This window comes from Sander lucioperca, chromosome 17 (assembly GCF_008315115.2).
Source record: "Sander lucioperca isolate FBNREF2018 chromosome 17, SLUC_FBN_1.2, whole genome shotgun sequence".
In the NCBI taxonomy this organism is placed as follows: Eukaryota; Metazoa; Chordata; class Actinopteri; order Perciformes; family Percidae; genus Sander; species Sander lucioperca.
In genome coordinates, this window is record NC_050189.1 from 13173943 (window position 1) to 13196442 (window position 22500).

General features: G+C 42.4%; 1 protein-coding gene across 1 annotated transcript in view; it reads left to right on the top strand.

Moving 5' to 3' along the window:
- LOC116036432 (endophilin-A1-like) overlaps positions 1 to 22500 on the top strand; it is a 41898-nt gene that overhangs the window by 9068 nt on the left and 10330 nt on the right. The window contains exon 2 of the mRNA XM_031279958.2: positions 22329 to 22397. Coding sequence (XP_031135818.1) covers positions 22329 to 22397 — 69 coding nt within the window. The remainder of the gene's footprint in view (positions 1 to 22328; positions 22398 to 22500) is intronic.

The window sequence follows — 22500 nt, forward strand, 5'->3', positions numbered from 1 at the left end:
TACCTACCTATCTACCTACCTACATACCTACCTATCTATCTACCTACCTGTCTACCTACCTACCTACATACCTACCTACCTATCTACCTACCTACCTACCTACCTATCTACCTACCTACCTACCTATCTACCTACCTACCTACCTACCTATCTACCTACCTACCTATCTACTTACCTACCTATCTACCTACCTACCTACCTACCTACCTACCTATCTACCTACCTACCTACCTACCTACCTACCTATCTACCTACCTACCTACCTACCTATCTACCTACCTATCTACCTACCTACCTACCTACCTACCTACCTACCTATCTACCTACCTATCTACCTACCTACCTACCTACCTACCTACCTACCTACCTACCTACCTACCTATCTACCTACCTACCTATCTACTTACCTACCTATCTACCTACCTACCTACCTACCTACCTACCTACCTACCTACCTATCTACCTACCTATCTACCTACCTACCTATCTACCTATCTACCTACCTACCTATCTACCTACCTACCTACCTACCTACCTATCTACCTACCTACCTATCTACTTACCTACCTATCTACCTACCTACCTACCTACCTACCTACCTATCTACCTACCTACCTATCTACTTACCTACCTATCTACCTACCTACCTACCTACCTATCTACCTACCTATCTACCTACCTACCTACCTACCTACCTACCTACCTACCTATCTACCTACCTATCTACCTACCTATCTACCTACCTACCTACCTACCTATCTACCTACCTACCTATCTACTTACCTACCTATCTACCTACCTACCTACCTACCTACCTATCTATCTGATCTGTCGGTGTGATTCCGACCTGATTGGCCGTCTCTCTCTGGTGTTGATTATCCATCCCTGGCGCTGTGATCTAGTTCATCAGCATGGTTTATTCATGGCGTTGTCGGCCACAGAGCAAACAGACCTGTAACGGGGGAGGGGGGAGGCGGGGTGTTGTGCAGCAGAGGTGATGGATAATTACAGATGATTATACGCAGCGCTGGCACAATACAATACATCCTTTTCAGCAATTTCAGAGTAATTGCAGGCCGAAAAATGTCATTCAGTTTAAAAAATAACACTGACAAAAAAGTCCCAACCCTGTGACTTTAAAGGTAGAGTGTCTTATTATGGAATTAGGACTCATGTTTATGTATAACCTCGACAAAAAACATCAAGCTCACGGTGGAAATAACCGGTTACTTCTGTGATATTTTGAGTTTGGACTTAATTTCCCATCAGCCCCGCTGTTTCTCCGCTTGAAGGAGCGACTTGTTCAAAACAAATAGTTGTAGTCCTGCAATGTGTGAGCCTGCAAGATCCCCCAGTCTTTAGATATTATGACGTTAGATGTGATTAATTTATTTCAGTCAAAATCCCAGGATCCAGGATTTAAGTTTATTTAGCCAGGAAGTCAGTCTTTTGTTTGTCTATTTTCTGGAGGATGAAAGTCAGCTCGGAGTGAGCGCTCCTTGCTTCCAGACCAGGGTTGTTTTGGTGTGTGTGTGTGTGTGTGTGTGTGTGTGTGTGTGTGTGTGTGTGTGTGTGCGCTACTGATTGGCTGTCGATGTCGACTCAGCCAATCAGATGTGAGGAGCGAGCCGCTGTGGGAACATTAAAACTTCACACGAACGCCGACTTCCTGTCCGCCGAGAGCTGAATGTAGGACACATCTCTGTGTGAGGTGTGTGTGTGTGTGTGTGTGTGTGTATACGCGACGGTCGCTCTGCCTTTTAATTACCACCAGTTTACAGACACGTGGCTTCTGATTGGGTAACATCTCCAACACATCCACCAATCGGCCGAAAACGCACTTCAAAGCTCATCACACCCCGAAAACGCACCAATGTCTGCTCTGTAAGTCGTATAATCCATAGATAGTAAAACAACATTATTATATAATTTTTACAAAATACCATAAAGCATTTTCTACGGCTTTCTGAGCTCTTTAAAGGGAATTTTATAACCAACAATGAGGCACTCGGAGAACGTAGACCTCCGCCAAGGCCAGGCCCCTCTCACAATGTTAATGTAAAGTGTGAGTTTTCCCAGTCGGGAAGTCATTTTTCCGATTTATTACGACAACACATGAATGCAGCACAAATGCCCAGTGTCGCAATGTTACCATAAGTAAAGAAATAATGTTGCTTATCTCGCCTTAGATTCAGATCCACTCCAAAATCTAATGAGTAACTACAGAGGGAGGAAGAGGAGGCATGAGAGGAGGCGATGGAAAGAGGGAAGAGTAAGGAATAATAATATAGGATAAGATAATACATTTTATTTATGTACCACTTTTCAAAACGGATGTTACATCGAGCTTCACAAGGCCATGAAAGCAAGATAAACGATGCCAACGTCAAGACAATAAAGCAACTAAATTAAAAAACAGAGCAGCAATAAATAGTAGAACAGTGATAAAACAAAGTGCAAAATACTACAGAGATTTAGGGAGGAAACAAAATGGAATAAAAACATGAAAAAACAGCTTTAAACCAGGTTACTTTGCGCAGAAAAAAAATTTAAGTAATTTATTTTATTTTATTATACAAAGAAAGGATAAATAAATCCAACATACCAAACCCTCACCACAGTGTTGTCGTGGCAACCACACACGTGTGGAGAGAAAGCAGGCGTGATGCAGACACACACACACACACACACACACACACACAGACACACACACAGACACACATACACAGACACACACACACAGACACACACACACACACACACACACATACAGACACACACACACACACACACACACACACAGACACACACACACACACACACACACACACACAAACACACACACAGACACACACACACACACACACACACACACACACACACACACACACACACACACACACACACACAGACAATCACATACACAGACACACACACACAAACACACATACAGAGACACACAGACACAGACACAGATACATACACACACACACACACACACACACACACACATACACAGAGACAGACAAACACACAGACATACAGACACACACAGACACACAAACACAGACACACACAGACACACAGACAAACACACAGACATACAGACACACACAGACACACACACAGACACACACACACACACACACACACACACACACACACACATACACACACACATACACACACACATAGAGACACACACACACACACACACACACACACACACACACACACTGTGCTCTGGTCGGCTGTCTCAATAATTGATCAACCTTGAGGGCTTCTACACGTGACGAGAAGCAGAGAGAGGAAGAGAGACGGCTTCCCGTGTCCTCCACCGTTTGGTTTCAGGTTCACCAAGCGTCTCCGCGCCTCCTCCACCTTTGACCTTTGACCTTTTGATCTCCTCGCTTCTAGACACTTCCGCCGCGGACATTTACAGACGCCGCACAGATTAATAAAAGCTGGACGATTGTAGTTCTTGTTCACTGAGGCAGTTGTTCACACTCTCATTGGCCGGTTTAAACGCAAGGGGGGCGGAGCCACAGATGAGTGTAGGGCTGGGCAGTGATGCCAAAATAAATAGCTTTTAGGTTTTAATGAGGATTTTTAAAGATTTTGACACATTAAAAAAATGTATGGAAAACATATGCAAGTTAGCTTAAAGCTGCTAAAAAAACATTTTAATGTTACACCTTTCTCTGCGTGTCACTCTCTAAAGTGTCCCCCCCATACACAACTCTCATTAAAAGATTCCTACCCATATAACATGCAATAACACCACAAGCATTTAATTAGTCTCGCATTGCCAGACCTTCCTCCACAGCACTGCAGTGGAGGGTCTGGCTAGTCCACACAGCATTCTGGGATGGGAGAAAAACGTGCTCTAGTTTAATGACATTTCTTTAAACCAATCACAATCGTCTTGGGCGGTGCTAAGCGCCGGATGGAGCCACGGTGCCGCTGCAAAATAGCCTCAGGAAGGAACTTGTTTTGGTGGAACGTGTGTACGTTCAAAAGTAGTTTTAGTCGTGCAACAGAAAACTCAGATTGGACAGATAGTCTAGCTAGCTGTCTGGATTTACCCTGCAGAGATCTGAGGAGCAGTTAATCATAGTCCTCACAAATCCACCGGAGGTTAGAACGCCAACACAGAGACAGAGGAAGGGGACGGACGAAAATGGGGCGGCTGTGTCAAAGTACAAAATAAAAGTACTTTTTGGCAGCTGAAGTAACACATTGATGGTCTAGTCGTCTCGTCTCTGAGGATATCGGAAAGAGGTGTGTGTGTGTGTGTGTGTTCTTGTTTAACTATATTCATGGGGTCCAAAAACCGGGAATACAGCTTTGTGGGGCAAAAATGCTGGACCTCACAAGTTTAAAGGGCTGTTTGAGGGTTAAGACTTGGTTTTAGGATTAGGGTTAGAATTAGGTTATGGTTAGGGTGAGGGTAAGGGTTAAGGTTAGGCATTTAGTTGTGATGGTTAAGGTTAGTGTAAGGGGCTAGGGAATGCATTATGTCAATGACGGGTCCCCACAAAGATAGTGCCATGCACTGTGTGTGTGTGTGTGTGTGTGCGTGCATGTGTGAAGACTATTCATCTTCTCGAAGGAGAAAATCGATCCGCAGCATAGGAGATAAAACCACAAATTAGTTTTTCTCTCCTTTTATACGCGCTATCCCCATCAATCTGTCTTGTTCTCATATCCCTTCCTCACTTTCTCTCCCCTCCCACTCCGTCTCTCCCACCGCTGCTCTTTCTCGTTAATTCCCGACTCTAAAAGCCCAGTTCAGAGAAACTGTCTGCCTTCTGTAACAGTATGTGTCTCTTTATTGCCTCATCAATCCTGAGCGCCTCTCTAAAGTGCCAAACGCTGGCCGCCCTGCCGCGCTCTCGTTTTCTTTACACAGACGTTGCATAATGTGGTCAGAGTGCCGGAGCGCTGACCGGTCACAAAAAGACTCGGCGAAGGCTAATAACTCTTTTATTTTAGACGGTGAAACATTGTTTTGCATGTAATAAAGGTAACCAGACGCCTGGCTAAAGAGCAGATGCTTTTTATTTTATTTTTTTGATAATTTTTTGGGGCATTTTAGGCCTTTATTTGTGACAGGACAGCTTAGACATAAAAGGGGAATGACATGCAGCAAAGTGCCGCAGGTCGGAATCAAACACGCGGCCACCGCGTCAAGGACTGAGTCTCTGTATATGGGCGTGCGCTCCACCAGGTGAGCTACCCAGGCCCCCAATGAGCAGATACTCAACCCTTGTATTGTCTTCTTGGGTCAAAATTTAAAATGACAATTTTGACGTTTTTGTCACTTATTTTGCTGCTTTTTAAAAAAAAATGTTTTTAACCATTTTTACGGCATTTTTAGCATTTTGTTTTCACTCCCTCACACCAACTTACTACCGCTAGTTTTACACTTGTTTTTGGAATGTATGGTCATTAAACCTCATATGAAATGATGTCAAATTTTTATGTATAAACTGCAATTATGAATTATTTTGACTGATTATATAAGCGAGCATAGGCAGATTACAAACATGCATTTCTTGTATCACAGAGCTCATTGAGAACTGTTCGTACTACTTACAACTACTTCTTACACATTCAAGCCAGCAATCCAGTGTAGCGTCAGCCTTTCAGCATACAGCATTCACACCGCAATTTCCTCAGAAACTGCATTTTTTATAACATTAGAGTCAAAATAAATTGTAACCGGATGCTTGGCTAATGAGCAGATACTTAAAGGAGAATTCCGGCCAATTTTACGTTCATCTTGATCGCTATAGCTACGCGAGTACTTTTGATAGAAAAAACCCCGACCCAAATCAGTGCAGGTAACACGGAGAAGCTGCAGCTACGTACTACAAGCGTCCACTGAGCTAAAACGGCAGTGGTCGGGGCAAGTTTTAGAGTGCCTTTGTGCCTCTTAACAGACACAAAATGCAATTAATATGTCTGTGCCACATGAACAGGGCCCTTACGTGTCAACAAGATGCGTTTTCAACTCATACATGGTTTAAATTCACCTACCCTGGTCCCTGTCTCGATCCTGCTGGTAGCTAGCTTGCCCTGCTAGCTGATAGCCGTTAGCCGTTAGCTGCTAGCTGCCCACTGGGTTCTATCGAAAGTACTTGCGTAGCTATAGCGATTAAGATTAACGTAAAAATTGGCAGGAATTCTCCTTTAAAGGTACATTATGTAAGAGAATAAAGGCGAATGTTCTCTGTAAAGTTGGCAGGAAGTGATGTAATGTTATGTTTTATACGGAGTGAGCAGTGCGCCGGAAAAAATAGCCGTTTTAAATGCTACATTGCCTGTAAGGAAATAACCAGAGTAACAGGCATTCCAGCTTTAAATGTGACGTATTTTCTTTTAAAATAAGTGCTGTGCAGAGAATCTAATTCATGCCTCTGAGTGAGAGATAAATACTTAAATGAACTTTAAAGTGTTAAATTTGAGAACATAATTTGGTGCGGTGGTTGCACCCCACCAGGCAGGAAAACCTGTTTTATCCAGATGAAAACGTGGCGGATTATTCATTTAAAACGTGATTTGTGTGTTTGATTTTCTTCCTGTGGAGCTTCACGTGGGAAGTTTCCCAGAAGGCTCGGGTTTAGTTTATAAAACCAGATCATTGTGTTACTCATCATGAAGCGGCTCATCGGTTATCTTCATCAGTCTGACAGAGACAGTCCCTGAACGCCATCAAAACATCATTTCACAGCCCTTCTCCTCTCCTTTGTCCGTCTAAATATATCTCATCTCTCCGTACACCATATTTTTTCCTTTTATCTCTGCTTTTCTATTACTCTTCTTTGTCATTCTTTCTCGCCTTTTTTCCAAATGTTCCCCTGCCACAGAGTGGCTGATTATTATGTGACATCCTTGTTTTGTGTGTGTGTGTGTGTGTGTGTGTGTGTGTGTGTGTGACTGTAGTAGCCAGTGACCCCCGTTATACAACTCAACGTCACACACTCACTGCCAGGAAATGTGACTGGAATAAAGAAATACAATTAGGATTTTTAGATGTTTGTTTTTTTCATTCTGCTGGAGGAATCATTGTGGCAAGTGACCTCTGTTATATAACTCATCACACCACACACACACACACACACACACACACACACACACACACACACACACAAACACATATACACAAACGCATGCACACACACAAATGCACAGACGCCCACGTAAACACACACACACACACACACACACGCAAACGCATGCACACATGTGCACACATACAAACACATACACACATACACAGACACATACACACACATAAACACACACACCAAACACATACACACATACACACAAACGCACACACACACAAATGCACAGACACATACACACACATAAACACACACACAAACACACACACATACACACAAACAAGCACACACACACACACACACACACACACACACACACACACACACACACACACACACACACACACACACACACACACACACACAAACACATACACACATACACAAACGCACACACACACAAATGCACAGACTCATACACACACATAAACACACAAGTTGTGGACTAATTGATTTAGTTTAGTTTCACTTTTTTTCCCCAAGAGTTTTATCCGTCTTTACTTATGGGACTTTTCAGGTACTTTAAAAAAAGAAAAAAAACATCTTCCAATCAGAGACAGATGTCATGTTTGTTGTGTGTAGCGACAGATGACTTCATGAGACGTGAGATAGGGACAAACAAGCGTCCATATTGTCACATTTGTTCATAGTAGTTCTGCTGAGGTGTCACTAAGTCACTGAAGTAATCTTTAACCATCAGCACACTCAAGTTTATTTTAATTATCTACAGAGTTGAAAGAATAATAATCGGTTTGAGTCATTTTGTATGAAAAACAGTAGAGCTTCTCTGCTTCCAGCTTGTTAAATGTGAATATTGTTCTAGTTTCTTCTCTCCTCTGTGACAGTGAACTGAATATCTTTGAGTTGTGGACAAAACAAGACATTTGAGGATGTCATCTTGGGCTTTGGGGAAACACTGATCCACATTTTTCAAACAATTTCTCCATTAAAGGACAAATCCGGCGCAAAATTAACCTAGGGGTTAATAACATATGTGTATCGAGTTGACCGTTCTCTGGGATATGTTTTCATGCTAATCGAATGTGTCTCTAGCTTGAAACAAGCTAGCGCAAACCGGTGATTAGCTGCTAACGCTAGCCTTCGGGGGCAGAGGGTAAATCTCTATTTCTACACCACTAACAAGGCTCAAAATAGCACCACACTTCAACGGTAGCATAATGAGGGTCCCTACATGTAAACCGAAGCATTGAGAACTTTGTAAGTGTACAGACAGTTTATTAAAAAGTTAGATTATATAGACAGTAGCGTTCATGTTCAACTGTCTGTACACTTACCGGCAATTTCCACTGGATGTGGAACGTCTGCGGAACGTCTCCGGAACGTCTCCGGAACGTCGACGGAGTCATTAGGTTTCCATTAAAGTCAGTGTGTGTATTTCCACTGACTGCAGAACGTCTGCGTCCCGACTCCGTCCCAGTTCCGTCAGTCCGCAGCCCTCCGGAGCAGATACGCAGAGCTTCTATTTTTGACGGACGACGGAGAGCTCCGCAGCAATTCAGCACAATTCACACAGGAAGTCGAGCACAGAAACAAAATAAAACATCCGGGTAATTTTCAAAATAAAATACACCGTGCTCACGGCAGGTCATATTTCCCTGTACTACACCTTGAAAACACAGCTCAGAGTAGTTCCCCCTCTACTCCTCTGGATGGAAACAAACTGTTGTTGGTTTTGTGATTCTGTTTATAGAAACTACATCCTGTTATATCGCGCGAACATACGTCAATTCGCGAGATCTCGTGGTCGGCTGACTGCAGCCGTTGCACAACATATCCGGACCTAGTGGGTATTGATGGACGGCGGAGCACGCAGCCGTTCCGCAGCGGAGCCGGTTCGCAGACGTTCTGCATCCTGTGGAAATCCACGGTTACAAAGTAATGTAGGGACCCTCATTATGCTACCGTGGAAGTGTGGTGCTATTTTGAGCCTTGTTATTGGTATAAAATAGCGATTTCTTTTGACTTTCGCGTGGCCCCGAAGGCTAGCGTTAGCAGCTAATCACCAGTTTGCGCTAGCTTGTTTCAAGCTACAGACACATTCGATTAGCATGAAAACATGTCTCAGAGAACGGTCGACTCTGTAGTCTGTACACATATGTTATTAACCCCTAGGTTCATTTTGCACTGGAATTGTCCTTTTAATCCAGAAAATAATCCACACATTAATCAACGATGAAAATAATCGTTATTTGCAGCCCAAGCATTTTCCTTTCCCGTCTCGTTTTAGAGTGTTTGTCTCGTTAACAGCAGCAACTATAGATCTCTAGCACTGGTGGCTCGTTGCTTATAGGCACGTTATTGATCAGGAATTAATTCTGTATCAAGATGACTCCCAGAGGAGAATCTTAAGGACGCATCGCGCTCACTGGTTGTATATTATGTCATTTATCTATTTGTTTCAAGTGTGAACCGTGTCTTTGAGTTTAACTGCAGTTTCTTCCTCCTCTTGGTCTTATTCTGCTGCTGCTGTTGTTAATATTGTATGAGTGTTGGTGTTTGTGTTGCGCTGCAGCTGGTCCGAGGCTTCCTGCAGGATTTTATACTGTCTGCATCTGCAGAGCGCTGAAACCTGCAGGAATTCTGATGCAACACACGGAGCGGTTTACACCCACAATGACTACGTTTACATGCACATAATATTCAGTTTTTTGCCCTTATTCCGAAAAAGACGATATTCCCCACTAAGCTGTTTATACGGCTAATGAAAGTTAGTATCCCACTAATAGTCCTGTTTACATGTAGCCATGCAAAATATGATTTTTTTCAAAGTTTACCAGCGGTGGAGGACTTGTTGGACCGTGCAAACACAGCGTCCCTCTTTCATCCCTTCAACTAGCTTCTCGAAAAGGTCGGCGTAGCGATGTGTGCGCATATCCAAAAACCTGTTGATATCCAAGTCTTTGATAATGTTTAAAAATAGCTGTTTCTCCTTCTTATCGGGTCTGCAGCCTTGCAAACTGTTGGCTGGTTGGTTTGTGTACAGCAACCATAGCAACGCACAGAGCTGACTCCCTGATTGAGACGCATATTCCAAATGCGCTGTTTACATGTCCAAAGACCCGAATAATACCGGAATATCCCACATGTCTTAATTGGAAAATGCTATATTCAGAAAAAGACCTTATTCCGGATATCCAACCGGAATATGCTGTTTACATGACCTGTATCAAATTCCGAATATTGTCATATTCGGAATAATAGTGGAATATTGGTGTGCATGTAAACGTAGTCACTGATCCTCCTTGTTGTCTCATCTCTCAGTCCCTCCTTCCATCCCACCTTTCCTATTTCCTGTAATGCATTCTGGTAGCGTCGTGGCGACTTTTGTGGGGCGTCGAGTTGCCCGCTTCTCATTTGCATAAAGTTGAATGTAAAGGCCAATTTATGCAAATCAGGGGCATTCAGCTCAACTCCGCCACCTCTGGAAAACTCACAAAAATCTTTTAAACTGACCCTTGTGTATCTGAAATGAAGATTATTGAGACTATACGCCCTGAAAAACACCCACATAAGTCGTTTGTTCCAGCATAAATTTGGACCTATATTTAGGTTGCTAGTGGCGGCGCCCTCTGTTGGCCGTGGTAGTTATGACGGGAGCAAAGCAGGAAGTAAGGTGAGGAAGTTGAGAAAGTATAAGAGCGCCAAATGTCCTGTTACGGAGGCAAGTTAAAGTTTATGTTTGAAGACATTCACACAACATTTTTCCCTCAGAGAGGTATGTTCGTAGCATCCACATGAGGCAGCATCTTCTTTTCTCTCATCTCATTTGTAATTCATTCATCCTCCTACGCATATATGTGTAGATTTTCAAAAAATATGAAAGACAACCCACTCCCCAAAAAGAGGTAAGAAAATAACCGTTCATGCTTCTTAGGGTTGCGTTTCTCCTAAAGTTGAATCCGTCTCAACTTTATTACCGTATATATCAGTGAATATCAGTACAGTTGGATATTGGGATCCAGCTCTCCTTCTTACCCGTAAATATATATTTTGCTACACCCTTGCTCCTACTCTTCTTTACCTCTTCGAGGTCTCTCCGGGCCCCCTTTACCTCCTCTCTTTTCTACTTTTGTCTCTCTTTGACTTTCATCTTTTCCCATTTCTCTTCCCAGCCTTCTCTGTCTCGCCGCCATCGTACTCCTGATTGGATCGTTCCCCGTCCCGTCTGGACTCAGTCACTTTCAGATCAATCACGTCCGTCTGTTTGATCCAGTTATCCTCTCATCGCAACTCAAAGAGGTTTAAGGATCAGACTTAATATCCCCAGAAGACCTTGGGAGTATAAACCACGTCTCTCTGAGAGTCTCCCTCTCTCTGTCTCTCTCTCTCCCTCTCTCTCTCTCTCTCTCTCTCTGTCAAAAACTTCGCTGTTTCAAAAGGAGTAGTGGGGATTTTCTTGCATCCTTTCCATTCCTGTCTCATCTTTTATCTCTCGGTGTCTCTGTGCTTCCTCTTCCTGGCCTAAAAAAAAGAAGTTTATAAAACCAGTACAAGCTTTTCAAAATAGCTTTAATCTGGGAGACAAAGCAGTGGGAAATCTAACATGGAGCCCCTTTGTGTTTTCAAAGAATAAGGCTACATCTACATGACTACATTTTTAAGACCAAAACGGTCTCCGTCCACACAAGAGTTTCAGCTCTAGTAGCGGAACTAATCTCCGTCTATATTAACACGTCTACCAACACATATCACATGACCGCTCGCACACACTGGGCATGTGCGTGCCGGTGTAAACAGGAAGCAGAGTGTCTGAAGTTACTCTGCAGTTGAATATCATGGATGTAATAAGTTGAAAATACAGAAAATACTACAACAACGGTGAAAAGTAGAGATGTTTCGATGCCGATAACGGAATCGGAAAACCCTCCGATACTGCCTTAAATACTGGTATCGGTATCAGCGAGTACTGGAGTTTATGCACCGATCTGATAGCCCTGAAGAAAATCAACTTTAAAGTAGTTTAAAGTCTTCTCTCTCCCTCTCGCTCTCTCTCTCGCTCTCTCTCTCGCTCTCTCTCTCTGTCTATCTCGCTCTCTCTCTCTCTGTCTATCTCGCTCTCTCTCTCGCTCTCGCTCTGGCTCTCTCTCTCAATCTCTTTCTCTCTCTCTCTCTCTCTCTCTCTGTCTATCTCGCTTTCTCTCTCTCTCTCTCTCTCTCTCTCTCTCTCTCTCTCTCTCTCTCTCTCTCTGTGTGGTGATTAAATAGCTGCTGCGTCTCACATTTTCTCCCTGACGGCTAACTGACGACAAGACGAATCATAATTCCTCAGATTCATAAAGCTGTAAGATGTGTTCCTGGTCGTGTTTCTCTCTGTCGGTGAAAGTGTGTGTGTGTGTGTGTGTGTGTGTGTGTGTGTGTGTGTGTGTGTATGTGCGTGCGTGTGTGTGAGAGAGAGAGAGAGAGAGAGAGAAAATTGGCTCAAAACCACAACTGTGACACTTTCTGTTGTAAAACCATCGCTGGCTGCGAAGCAAAGCCCACTTCAGGTGATTGTTAGAGAGCCTGAAGCACGTTAAATCTGCACTGGACGTCATGTAGAAGTCAAACTGCAGCCGTCGCATCGTTCTCTGGAGATTCTGTAGCTCTCACACAGAAAGGTGATGAAGCTCGAGCAGCAACAGCTGAAACCTCCTCCCCCAAAATATGACAATTCTGCTTCTCAAAGATTAAACACAGTCAGAAAAGTCAACTTTCAACCAGTAAAAGATTCTCCTGGAGGAAGAGAAAGGAGCTCCTCCTCCTCCTTTTTTCTTCCCAGAAATATTAAAAACTAAGAAATTACAGTATTTCCTTTAGGATTATTTTTAGCAGATGTTTGATATCAGGACGATGAGCTGACAGAACTGACAAGTTGAACGTTGTCCAATCAGAACGGACCCACTGCGGTGATGTTTTTGGTGGAGCTTTTTCGCTTAATAGTCGACTCGGAAGAAATCAAACGTTTTGAGAATAAACTACATCAACACAACAGTATGTGGAGTTAAACTGGACGGGCCCAATACCCTCTGAATAGTTCTACTGGTTGTTAAACTGGACGGCACCAATACCCTCTGAATAGTTCTACTGGGTGTTAAACTGGACGGGCCCAATACCCTCTGAATAGTTCTACTGGTTGTTAAACTGGACGGGCCCAATACCCTCTGAATAGTTCTACTTGTTAAACTGGACGGGTCCAATACCCTCTGAATAGTTCTACTGGTTGTTAAACTGGACGGCACCAATACCCTCTGAATAGTTCTACTGGGTGTTAAACTGGACGGGCCCAATACCCTCTGAATAGTTCTACTGGTTGTTAAACTGGACGGCACCAATACCCTCTGAATAGTTCTACTGGTTGTTAAACTGGACGGCACCAATACCCTCTGAATAGTTCAACTGGTTGTTAAACTGGACGGGTCCAATACCCTCTGAATGGTTCTACTGGTTGTTAAACTGGACGGGCCCAATACCCTCTGAATAGTTCTACTGGTTGTTAAACTGGACGGGCCCAATACCCTCTGAATAGTTCTACTTGTTGTTAAATTGCAATGTGAGTGGCAGCCAACAGGGTGCATTATGTCGGCAGGATCGTTTAAAAGGCAACCGCGACTACATTGTACGTCTGCCCTATTTCTGATACCGTGGCGGCAGAAGTTTTGCCATGGCGGGCCGCCACTACAAAATCAACATAGAGGAAACACTGAATTAAGACTTCCTGTTTTGAAAAGCAGACCTTTTGAAGCTCAAATCTTGGACGCAACTTTGTAACTTTCTGCTCAAAGTCTGTTTACGTTGCACTTTATCGCATTTGGCTTTCATCGTGACACAAACTTTTTTTTACCTCAGCCAAGCATTAAATCTTTAGTTTTGCATCATTTCTACTGTAGTTTTTTTTCTTAAAAAAAAATAATGAACCCATTCACGTGTTATTTGGCATTTGCATAAAAACATGCAAAAAATGATTTCCTTTCATTTGTTTTAAATCCAACAAGCAGTTTGTTGTATTTTAGCAGAAGCCTGAAAGCAGCAGAAACTGAGAACACTTTAATATCTGTTGTGTTATCGCGAGTAATACCGTTATCGCGATATTTAACATAATTTCCTCATGTCGTGCAGCCCTAAAACCACACTCACACACACATCTCAACTGTCCCTTTTTTAGATCCTGGACACTTAATCACTTAATGGTGCTTTCTGTGTAATTAGACTACTGATGGAATAATAAAACTGGGTTGAGCATGTTGAACATTTTAAATAAAAAGCCTGGGCTGGCCATTAATCCGGCTTTTTTTAAATTTTTCAGTCCAAGATGGTGTCTGAGAGTTTTGGCAGCCGTTCAGACTGATAGATGAACCTACTCTGGCTGCCAACACACACACACACACACACACACACACACACACACACACACACACACACACAAACACACACACGGTTCTTATTTCTGTCCCCTGATAGGCTAATTCTCCTCCACAGCGGATTAATGTCAGCTGGAGAGGAGGAGGAGGATATCTGCTCCATCTGCTGTCAGCCAACCATAACCTCTGACTCTTTACCTCCTCGCTGTCGGACGCTTGGAACGAAAACTTTGTGATTATTTTTTTCCTGCATTAAGCCCTGTTCACAGGGGACCGGTTATACCTTGGGATGCATATTAAGTTCTGATAGTTACAGAGGTTGTCTGTGGTTTTAATCCTGTGCAGATCTGCAGCCTGTTATCGTAACCATTCGTACAAAAAAACTATTTTTACTATACAAATTTTTGGGGGCTTTTCCCTTTATTAGATAGTGACAGTGGATAGACAGGAAAAGGGCAGGTTGGATTCGAACCCGGGCCGTTGCCAAGGACTCTAGGACCTACATGTGGGCGCACGCTCTTACTGGGTGAGCTAGAGGTCGCCCCGTAAGGGCCCTATTTTAAGGATCCAAACGCACGGCGTAAAGCGCCTGGCGCAGGTGCGTTTAGGGAGTGTACGAATCCTCTTTTGCTAGTTTGACGGCGGGAAAAAGGGTCCGTGCGCCGGGCGCATGGTTCAAAAGGGTTGACCATAGTGTCTTCATTAATCAGAGGTGTGTTTTGGGCGTAACGTGCAATCAACCAGTCAGAGATCATCTCCCGTTCCCTTTAAAAGCCAGGCGCGTTTGGACCTTGGCTCTCTAAATTTCTAAATCACATGAGGTTCGTCTCGTGCGAACAGGGCTTGAGTCTTGAGTCTGGGAATAACTCAGCAGAAAGGAGAAAGGAAGAGGAGAGGAAATGAGGCGGGGAGAAGAAAGGGAACGAAGAAAGGACTGAGCATGAGTGAGAAAGAGATGGAGAGATGGAGGACGTGGTAGAAAATATAGCTGAAGGTGTAGGAGTCGCAAAAAAACAAAAGAGAGAAACTGAGAACAGGCAACTGTGGAGGCGGAAAGAGATGTAGAACAGATGGAGTTAGTCTTTAAGGTGGTTCCTTCTACTTCCTGTGTGTGTGTGTGTCTGTATATGTGTGTGTGTGTGGGTGTGTGTGTTTGTGTGTGTGGGTGGGTGAGTGGTCGGGTGGGTTTGTGTGTGTGTGTGTGTGTGTTTGTGAGTGGTCGGGTGGGTTTGTGTGTGTGTGTGTGTGTGTGTTTGTGAGTGGTCGGGTGGGTTTGTGTGTGTGTGTGTGTGTGTGTGAGTGGTCGGGTGTGTGTGTGTGTGTGTGTGTGTGTGTTTGTGTGTCTGGGTGTGTGAGTGGTCGGGTGGGTTTGTGTGTGTGTGTGTGTGTGTGGTTGTGTGTGTGTGTGTGTGTGTGTGTTTGTGTGTCTGGGTGGGTGAGTGGTCGGGTAGGTTTGTGTGTGTGTGTGTGTGTGTGTGTGTGTGTGTGTGTGTGGTTGTGTGTGCGTGTGCGTGCGATGACTTACACTTCCAGCACCCATGGGTCCATTTTTTAATTTTTTTTTGTTTTTGTGATTAGTGCGAGCTAAACTTTCATGTTTTTGCAGACTTTTCTGTGGCTTTTGTTTATACTATTACTACTAGAATAACTCATACTTCTCTGAGTCATAATAACTCAGTCACATCTCAACACACGGACATGATAAACATGTTTTAAGATTCGGTGTGACTCGCACTTCCCGGTGATGTCATGATGTCAGATGTCCGTTGCAAATAAACGTCTGTAAATTTGGTTAGAAATCATAGCAGAAACACGCTACTTATAGCGGCAGAACTTGCCTGAGAATCATCACGTTTTGAAGTCTTCTTCAGTATATCAGTGATGGAGCGATAGCTACATGGACATCCATCAGCACACTGCAAACAGGAAGCGCTAATAGCTTATTCGGCTAATAGACGTCACAAATGTCAGTGCTGCTCCTGAACGTTACACGGCGAACGTCAAACAGAACTGATCTGACGTCAACGGTCGAAGATACGAACACTACTGAGAGAGTTATCTAACCTCTGTGTGTGTGTGTGTGTGTGTGTGTGTGTGTGCGCGTGCATGTGTGTGTGTGTGCGCGCGCGTGCATGTGTGTGTGTGTGTGTGTGTGCGCGTGCATGTGTGTGTGTGTTTCTTGGAAACGAAAGGATCAGTCAGATCTTCCTGTTTCCATAGCAACTGCATCTTCCTCCGCATCTGTCTGTCCTTCTCACTTTCTTTCCTGCTTTGTTTTGTTTTTATAATAGACCTTTTTTTTTCATTACTGTTCTCGCCTCTCTCTCACACAGACACACACACAGACACAGACACACACACACACACACACACACACACACACACACACACACGTTCTTTGATCAGAGCGTGTCCTGTACTGGATCTCGTGCACACATGTCGGTGCTCAGGTGTGTAGGCGGTTACATAAACACACACACACACACACACGTTTACTTTTATGTTTGCAGGTTTGTTAGTTTGATGGAGAAGACCTGTGACATCTGCTTCACACACACACACACACACACACACACACACACACACACACACACACACACACCACCTCACACACACACAGCTCAACAAGCTGCATGTCGTCGTGATATGTTTGCGTAATGAGCTTCCATGTGAGCAGTGCTGGAAGCATCCAGATCCTTTACTGTTAGTAAAAGTACTAAATAAAAACTAAACAAATCAGTCAACTGTAAGAGTCTGTAAAAGAAAAGGATGAAAAAACTGCTTTATAATGTATTTTTAGACATTAGTTAACTGTTAAATACTGTGAAAGTTATTTAAAAAACAGTTCATACTGTATTTAAGTACAAAACCAAACATTTTAATAACAAATAAAAAAAATGAATTAAAAAGAGAACAAAGTGTGACATCCATTCCCCTTCTCCAACCTGTGTCCTTACGCAGTCTTTCATACTTGTCTCTCTCAACACTACGTCATCTTACAGCGTTGTGGTCGAGCGTCTGCTCTTCCCGGCGCGTCCCAAACAGACCCTGAAGGGGGATTTTTGTGTCGGTATCTGTGTCTGCAACACATTTTCACTCCCGTCGCCAGATTCTTGGCCTCACTTTTTGTCACTCTCGAGGCTCGCGACCAGCCCTTTAGCGTCTGCTCTGCCCGGTGCGTCCCAACCAGACGCTAAAGGGTGATTTTTGCGTCGGTATGTGATAGGGTTGCATGATATATCGACTCAATATCGTTATCGCGATATCACGTTGCGCGATATATCGAAAGTATGCAGTATTTAGTTTATTTTGTGGAGCGCTGCGTCCCATCCGTTGGCTGTGTGGCTTGTTGTGGAAACGCTATAATGATCATCATTTCATTGGCCAGTCACCGTGCCCACGTCAGCGCACGGGTCCACTACGTGACAAACCCTATGGAGCGTACCTTCGTGTGTGCATATTTCCACAGAGTGACAGTGTAAGTGAAGAAATAGATAGAGACAACTAAACGGAACGAATCATAGAAGAGAAAGAAAAGTTGTGTCCTGTTCTCTTTATTTATATATTTTATACTGTCCAACCAGTAAAACATGTCCTGTTCTCATTATTTATATATTTTATACTGTCCAACCAGTAAAACATGTCCTGTTCTCATTATTTATATATTATATACTGTCCAACCAGTAAACATGTCCTGTTCTCTTTATTTATATATTATATACTGTCCAACCAGTAAAACATGTCCTGTTCTCTTTATTTATATATTTTATACTGTCCAACCAGTAAACATGTCCTGTTCTCTTTATTTATATATTATATACTGTCCAACCAGTAGAACATGTCCTGTTCTCTGTATTTATATATTATATACTGTCCAACCAGTAGAACATGTCCTGTTCTCTGTATTTATATATTTTATACTGTCCAACCAGTAGAACATGTCCTGTTCTCATTATTTATATATTTTATACTGTCCAACCAGTAGAACATGTCCTGTTCTCTGTATTTATATATTATATACTGTCCAACCAGTAGAACATGTCCTGTTCTCTGTATTTATATATTATATACTGTCCAACCAGTAGAACATGTCCTGTTCTCATTATTTATATATTTTATACTGTCCAACCAGTAGAACATGTCCTGTTCTCTGTATTTATATATTATATACTGTCCAACCAGTAAACATGTCCTGTTCTCTTTATTTATATATTATATACTGTCCAACCAGTAAACATGTCCTGTTCTGTAGACATGGTCCTTATTTATTCATGTTGGACCAGTCTAATATGACAGTCACTTGACGTAACCTTGTGTTGTAAGAAAACTTGTTTAATTTGTTATGAATCTATTTTGATGCGTTTTCCCGTAACTTTTTGTAATTTTACATATGTTTTAAAAATACCTAAATTAATATCGACATCGCAATATTCATAATCGATATTCGCAATATCACATTTTGTCAATATTGTGCAACCCTAGTATCTGACGCCGAGAGCCACAGACCAAGCGTCAGTTTGTGGCGTGTTGGGAATGAGATGGGGTTGGTTTCCTTACGGGAGAATTCATAACAGCCTATCGAACACGTTGACGTGAAAATACTCGTTTGCAAGCGCAAGGCACTGCATTCACGATCCTACTGAAGTTTAAGTGCAGAAGTGTTGTCGGAATGCATGTACATTATATCAAAAGTCAAAGTAGTCTTTCTGCATTCTGTGACTGATGTAATAAATGATTAGCACTGACGCATCAGTGTTGGAGCAGCATGTTGCTGCTGAAGCTGCTCGAGGTGGAGCGAGTTTTAGGGAAAGTTTATTTATAGACACAAAGTGCCTCACAGTCAAATAAATGAATCAGAGGTAAAACACCAGATAGGAATGAACAAAGAGAACAGACGGGAAACGCACGTCTGTCTGAACAGATGGGGTTTTTAAAGCTGCTTTTTACAAGAATCCACCGACTTTAAGCTCGCGGGGAGATTAGGGGCTGCCGACTGGAAGGTTAAGGTCTCTCCCCGAGTCTTAAAACGGTTCCTTAACCCTCGTCTTGTCTTCCCGTTGACCGTGAACTTGTTGTCCATCCGGGTCAAAAGCAAAATTGAATTTTTGGTGCTTTTTCTTTATGCTTTTGACCCTTTTTAAAAGCTTTTGTTACTTTTGTTTTAAATTCATGGTCAATAAACCATATTTATATGACATTATACCTAATTTTTGAGTTAAAAAAGCAGAACTTATGAATTATTTTGACTAATAGTTAAGATCAGAGGATGTTGAGTGGATCACAGACTGGTTTATGTCAAAGTTTAGGCAGGATACTGTTTCAAATGTTATATAAAATTGAATGAAACACCCAAAATGCAATGAATATAATCATTAAATTTTACCTGCGAAGATCGTTGTATGTTATTATAAGTTCTCAGTGTCTCAGGCGGAGGAAGAAGGCGTGGCGGCACTCGATAGTATTTATCGTAAAAGTCCAGGATGTATTCAGAGAGAGAGAGAGAGAGAGAGAGAGAGAGAGAGAGAGAGAGAGAGAGAGAGAGAGAGAGAATCTCTATGGGCGCGTGTTCTACCAGGTGAGCTACCCAGGTGCCCAGCTGAGATATTTCTCTCTCCACTCCCTAACTGACCCTAGCCTCACCTTATTAATATTATATATTACATTGTTGGGTTGGGTCTGAAAACTATGAAAATAACTTGCGACAAAAACATCGGGGAAAAAGCATCACATAATCTCCTGAAACCAATCATATTTTTTTTGAGAGAGACCATTTTACCTCTTCTAAATATTGGGGGTGGGGGGACATATCCCCTGCATATACATTTATTTACATTTACATGAAAATATTCCAGATGAGGGTTCATTAAAACACATTTACAGTATATAGTGTTTGGAGTTTTTTTGTGATTGTTGCGGGCAAAAATCCTTGATTATGCGGCACGTTTTCTTAGAAAATGCAATGGAATACGCGGGATATTTATGCAATTTTATGCGATGAAATTGCGGGAACTTGCAAAAATTGCGGTTTCATCGTGGCTTCATCGCCGGGTTTGCAGCTTTTCGATGATGTTCACGTCGCGTAATTACGTCACTTCATAACGTTTCCATGGCAACAGGGGGAAATGGCTGCTCTTGTGTGAAGTAAACGCAACATTTTTTCAACTTATATATACAAGATATATGGGACTTTTTTGCAACGAAAATGCGGGGATTATGAAATTACGCAAGCCCCGCATATTTTGCGCGGAAATCGGCAATTTATGCGGCGAAAGTGCGGCGTATTTGAAAAAATGCGGCCCCCCTGCATAAATATGCGGACTTTGGCTGAATATGCATTGAATTATGCGATCGCATAATCGCGTTTTTCTGGAGGGACTGTATAGAGGGACCAAACGAGATTTCGGACACTACACTGAAAACACATGGTTGCGTGAATCGCGTCAGGAGTTGCGCCCGTTGTTTGTGTTACGGAGGCGGGCGGGCCCAGCATCATGTAAACAAACCCAAACTAAAATGACTTCTAATACGTCCCTGAAACACACCGAGCACTCAGGAGAATAATAAAGGTTGTATATGTATGTTGCATTTTACATTTTCACTGTTTAGAAACGAAAGTCCGCTCCACTTTCCCTTTTCAGTTTCCTTGGAGACTTCTGCTTCTCCTTCTCCTCCGAGAAAACACGACCGCGTTGCATTGTGGGTATACGGGAGTAAAATGTAGGCTACATCGTACATGATGTACGCTCAAATTAGCAGTGCATTGTGGGTATTTTATAGTGGACTATGTAGTGAATGAAATTAACCGCGGAGAATTCGAACACCGCTACAACATGGCGAACACACTACATAGGGAACTATTTCCGTGATAGGGAACGGTTTCCAACACAGCTACTGTCTGCTTTTTTTGCCAAAAAATTGACCCTTTTTTGAAAATGTTTCTATATCAGAAATTTTGCTTTCTTTCAACCAAATTGTCAAAAAAAAAATAACATGCATGGTCACAAGTAAAATAAATGATCAGTTCACTACTTTCATTGAATTTGGGTGTTTTTATTCAATTTTATAGCATTTTGAATTTTTATTTTATAAAAGAACGTTGAAAAAAGTGACAAATGTCAGAAAAAGTTTCAAAAACGTCACATAAATGTTGCATAAAAAAGCTCAGAAAGGACAGACATAAACATAAGAAAAAGTGACATCAAAAAATTGGAAAAAAGCTTCAAAAACGTCGGGAAAATGTGACTAAATAATGTCGAAAAAAGTGACAAAACTAATCGGGACCACAGCGTTCAATCTTGACCCAGAAAAACAAGAAAGTTGACGGGAAGACAACACAAGGGTTAAAAGGAGCAGCAGTTACTCGATGAACATGGTTAAATAAATAAAGATAGAAAAGTGCGGAGTGGCCTTCATATTCAGAATATATTCATTAATTCAGAAGAAATAATGAAGAAAAAGACGGAGCTGAATCAATGTTACCGTTCGTCGAGACGTGTGAATGCAAACACTTCAGCTTCTAGTCTTTTTATTGTAGACGAATGAAAAGGCCGTCGGAGAATGCAAGCTGCTCATTTCCCCGAACACGAACAATAATACGAAGGATCATTCTTTTGGTCGTCTACAAAGCCGGTGTCACAACTCATTTCTTATTTTGTGTTTTCCTGTTTTCAACGGCTGCTTTCTCTCTTATGCTCTGCTCTCGCTTTCCATCTCGCAGCGAGAATCAAAGTTTTTCTGTCACTGTCGAGACTTTGAAAGCCGGTTCGCTCTTTGTTCTCTCCGGGTGGGTTTAAAACATTAAACCCTTTCTTTTGTTTCTTTGTGTTTCCTGTTACAGAAAGTCAGCGAGAAGGTCGGTGGCGCGGAAGGAACCAAACTAGATGATGACTTCAAAGAAATGGAAAAGGTAAAATCAGTATATCTATTATAGGGACAAAATAACATTTCTACAACTACATTTTGTTTTTTGAAATGTGGTCCAAAGGAATTTCCTCTATTCACACAAAATA